Source organism: Aptenodytes forsteri, unplaced genomic scaffold, assembly GCF_000699145.1.
Source record: "Aptenodytes forsteri isolate BGI_AS27 unplaced genomic scaffold, ASM69914v1 Scaffold16, whole genome shotgun sequence".
Classification (NCBI taxonomy): domain Eukaryota; kingdom Metazoa; phylum Chordata; class Aves; order Sphenisciformes; family Spheniscidae; genus Aptenodytes; species Aptenodytes forsteri.
The window spans coordinates 3242355-3246720 of NW_008794753.1; the positions used below are offsets into that span (position 1 = coordinate 3242355).

At 48.0% G+C, this 4366-nt stretch overlaps 1 protein-coding gene across 1 annotated transcript in view; it reads left to right on the forward strand.

The window, feature by feature from the left end:
- The window catches only part of LOC103894780 (C-factor), a 17482-nt gene extending 14884 nt beyond the window's left edge, over nt 1-2598 (forward strand). The window contains exons 3-7 of the mRNA XM_009274236.1: nt 70-121; nt 423-610; nt 1050-1205; nt 2078-2188; nt 2402-2598. Of these exons, the coding sequence (XP_009272511.1) occupies nt 70-121; nt 423-610; nt 1050-1205; nt 2078-2188; nt 2402-2515 (621 nt within the window). The 3' untranslated portion in view covers nt 2516-2598. The remainder of the gene's footprint in view (nt 1-69; nt 122-422; nt 611-1049; nt 1206-2077; nt 2189-2401) is intronic.
- Nucleotides 2599-4366: the final 1768 nt, after the last annotated feature.

The window sequence follows — 4366 nt, forward strand, 5'->3', positions numbered from 1 at the left end:
TATACATACATATATATATATATATATATATATAAAAAAAAGATAACACAAATAATTTCTTCTTCCTAGGAACTCCAGCAGCTTAGCAAGCAATACAGCAATATCAAGCTCCTCCAACTGGGTGAGTAAAGGGCTTGTACAGAAGTATGTTCAACTCAGTCAGGTGAGTGCATCTTAAGAAACTGGACTCCTGGGTCATCAGTACATGACCTCCAGCAGCTGAAAACGATCACCCTCATCTTAAGATAACGCTGGGGAAACATAATCTATGTAAAGACTTCTGTGCATTGTCATCTCTGTGTGCCGCCTAAATGTCCCCATTCAGACTAATGCCTTAGCTTTGGTTTAGCATGTGTTGTATAGGGGCAGACGGCATTTGAACCACACTGTTCACTGTGGCAGTTCTTGGCTCCTCTGTGCAGATGTGGTCTGTGAGAACAGCATCAAGAAAGTAGTCAAGGAAGTGGAAGAAATTGTGGGAGACAAAGGTCTGAACTGCCTCATTAACAACGCTGGCATCAATGTGCTTGCTTCCTTGGAAGAAGTTACAGCAGAGACAATGCTCACCATTTATGAAACCAATACAGTTGCCCAGCTGATGGTCACCAAGGTAAGAATTGGGAGGAATGTGCTTAATCTATGGTACTATAAGAGGCTTTTCCGCTAGTGAGCTGGACATGTAACCCAAGCATGTCACCTTGGAACTGCACAGATACAGGTCTGATATCAAACTGCATGCCTAGAGAGCAGCAGGAGATCCTTTCTATCAAGGATCTTTCTCTTTATTTAAATCCATCTGGTATGAGGTAACTTCAGTGGACAGGTTGGGCTAGGAGGTGGGCAGAAGAGACTGAAGGTCCTTGCTACTTACAGCTGGCTGTTATAGAAAGGTTCCCTATGGTCAGCTTGTCTGGGGAGCCATCACCATTCTGTGCTGGTGGCAAAGAGTTGTACTGTAATTCTTCATAGAGCAGAACCTGAGAGTCCGGCTTGCCTTGAACGGGCCAAGAGCAAGCTGACCAAATTAAAACAAACTCTTGTTTTCACAGGCATTTCTACCCCTTCTGAGGAAGGCAGCCCAGCTCAGCACAGGAATGGGCTGCCATAGAGCTGCTATTATCAATATGTCCTCTCTTGCTGCCTCCATGCAACTCGTCCAGGCAAATGAGATGTTCCTCAAGGTCTACCCCTACAGGATAGCAAAGGTTTGTAGGCTTCCCGGGGCTGTGCTCACTGCGTGAGGGCAGGCCTGTGAGTTAAAGACCACTCTGAGCTTAAGACGATGATCTGAGGTGTGCAGCACTTCCTCGGATAGGCTGACACGGGAACTGTTCTTGTTCTTCGTGTGGGTGGAAATGGGACCTGTGGAAAACCCTACATCTGGAGCAAGCATGCCAACTTCTTAAGAACAGGCTCACAGATGCTCCATCATTGCTCTGACATAGATCCATTTCGGAGGGACTTGGCATTCAGGGAAGAACTGATGCCATCAAGTGTGTGTCCTATTAGCTGTGTTCCTCTCCAGTCCAAGCAAGATAGCAGGCACGAAACTCAACAAAAGGTGTGCTGACCTGTACGTGGTAATGCTAGTTAGTGAGAGGTGGAGTTTTTAGTTTTGTCACATCCAGAGACCGAGTTTGTACAAATAGTCAAGTCAACATTCAGTTTCTCCTACACCACCTACTCATAAGCTGTTAACATGCTTATTTACCCTGTTCAGAAGTAAAAAACTGAATGTTTGTGTAGTGATTATCGCAGAAAAACAGAGTCCTTATGTCAATATTATTTTCCCCACAGCTCCTCAGGAGTTTCAGATGCTACTTTATCTTCCATCATAACTTAGTTTCATCTTTGGGCAGTAAGCTTACGGCAATAGAGCTTTCACAATGCTTCTCTTAACAGATATCTCTGAGAATGAAGCCCCCAGTAAGTCTGGATAAGTTCCTGTGATACTGTTACTGCCCCTTCATTTGTCAGGAGACAGCATGGTGGAGCGGAGGTGCCAATTAGCTCGGCTTAAGGTCTTGCTCAAGGTTTGTAAAACCAGCACACTAATAGATGGTTTCCACACTTGTAGACCGCACTGAACATGATCACCAGGTGTCTTGCTGCAGACTTGAAATCGGATGGAATTCTCTGCATTTCTTTGCATCCAGGCTGGCTTCAGACAGACATGGGTGGAAACATGGTAAGTGACATCTCTGAAAATGTGAAAGTGTGACTCCCTTGTTGTCCCAACCCTTGAGCAAGAACCCACTGTACAGTATACACGTCCATGTGCTGCAGAGGCACGCTATGAAACACGAAAATACATCCCACTTGATTCTAGTAACTCCTCAAATGCATTTGATCCTCTTCTGTAGGATAGTCCCAGTAATAATCTAAGCTTGATTTGCTCTAGGCTCCCATGCAGGTGCAAGAGGCTATCCCAGGTATTCTCTCCGTTCTGGACCGTCTTGGTGAAAAAGAAAATGGTTCCTTCCTGGACTGGCAAGGGGAAACTCTACCGTGGTAGAAGTGCACAGTATGCTACAGAAACAGCATGTCAGTCACTATTTAACTCGTGCCACTAATGTTTGTGTCTCTAGGGTTTTCTTACACGCTAGTTGAAATAGCCAGTCTGATATCCAGCCTCTCTCTAGGTGTATTTGGAAAGTGAGGTGGCTGACTCTTTTACTTAGTACTGCTACTGCTCTGTTCTAATGCTTCCTGCAAATACTACTGTGCTCTTAGTAATGGGTATCATCCCCTGGAACCATCTAAAATAGATTAAAAACCACAAATTAAATCCAGGGGCTGGTTCCTCTTCACTTCTAAAACCAAAGTGGGCCTCTCGCTCTCTGCAGAAGTAAATGACCTGACCTCAGAGTAAGGCCAGGGTAGGCTGTCAGATTCCAGTATGTTCAGTCTGCTGGAGACATGTATCTGGAAAAGGTCCTTCGGTTTCCTTCAGTCCTAACTGAGCCAAGGCTGAAATCGCCCAGCTCTAAACTACGTGAATTTGGTACTTCTGTAAATTCCTCAGCAACCTCTGAGTGTCCCCAGGTTGACAGCACACACCAGGCACTTGCTTTCGTCCCAGTGGGTGACTAACATCCTGATATGGGGGTGGGAATGTTGTTTTGTACATAAACTTCTAAAATGTCTTCAATAAAGTCTTGTTTAAACAAATAGTCTGTTTACTAAACTACTTCAGCTAATTTCTCTGTATGTAGGTTTCTCTTCGTAGGTTTCTCTTCCCTGACCAGAGAACTGTACTTCTACCTTGCAGGAAGAAACTCTAACCACTGCTGTCTCCTTCAGGCTAGATGGGTTTAACGTGGTGGGGTGCACCTGAAACTGGGGCAGGCCCTTGTTCTGGTCTGAAATACTAAAAGCGGCTGGTGAAAAGATCGGTGTTCTGGCTGAGGTAGGGATAAAAGCAGGAAGTTGTTTGAAGTCTGGGGTTGGCTTCAACATCGCTCCCTCATGCCAGCTGATTAGGCACTTTCATGCTGTGCCAAGGTGGTGGGTTCCGTACCAACCGAGAAAAGACAAACAACAGCCAGGTAAGTGGGAGAGACAGGTGTGGCTGTTCCTGGACAGCAGCCACTGTGAGACCTGCCCTCGGATGCAGCTGCGGGCGTGTAAGGGAGAGGTGTCTAGCTGGTTTCCGTGATCCCCACGCTGACGGGGATATAAAGTCTCACTATAACAAACTGCTTGTTATGCCACAGTTCTGCGCTCGTTTTAGTGATGTGCTGAGCAGGTGAACGAAATGCAGTGCTTTCCTGAACGAAATGCAGTGCTTTCCTGAATGTATGCCACAGTCTGCGCTCGTTTTAGTGATGTACTGAGCAGGTGAACGAAATGCAGTGCTTTCCTGAACGGAATGCAGTGCTTTCCTATCAGCTGAAAGCCACTGACTTTCCATCTCAAAGCGTGACTGCAGTATCAGTGCAAACCTGATAGGTTAAGGGGCAAGCTCGGTTTGAACTATTTAGTTTGAACGGCACGTCAGATGCTGGGTGGGGAAAAGGAGCCGACGTGCCTTCCGCGGCCTGCTGGAACCAGGCCCTGCTCCACGACTCGGAGGGTTGAGCGGGAGAGAAGAGATGGCTGCAGGGAAGGAGATGGCCTGTTTGCAAAAGCCTTGCAAGCCCTTCCTCCCCGGGATGCTCCAACCCAGCACGAGGTCACAACCCGGGGCCCTGTCCCTGCCTGACCCCCCCCCCCCCCGCCCGGGGCGCCCCCCCCCCCCCCCCCCCTCCACCCAAGCCGTCATGGCTGTCCAACTCAGCCAGCCGGCTCTCGCGGGACCAGCCCAGCACCCTCCAGCCCCCGGAGGAACGGAAACCGCCCCCCCCCCCCCCACGCCCCTCGCCCA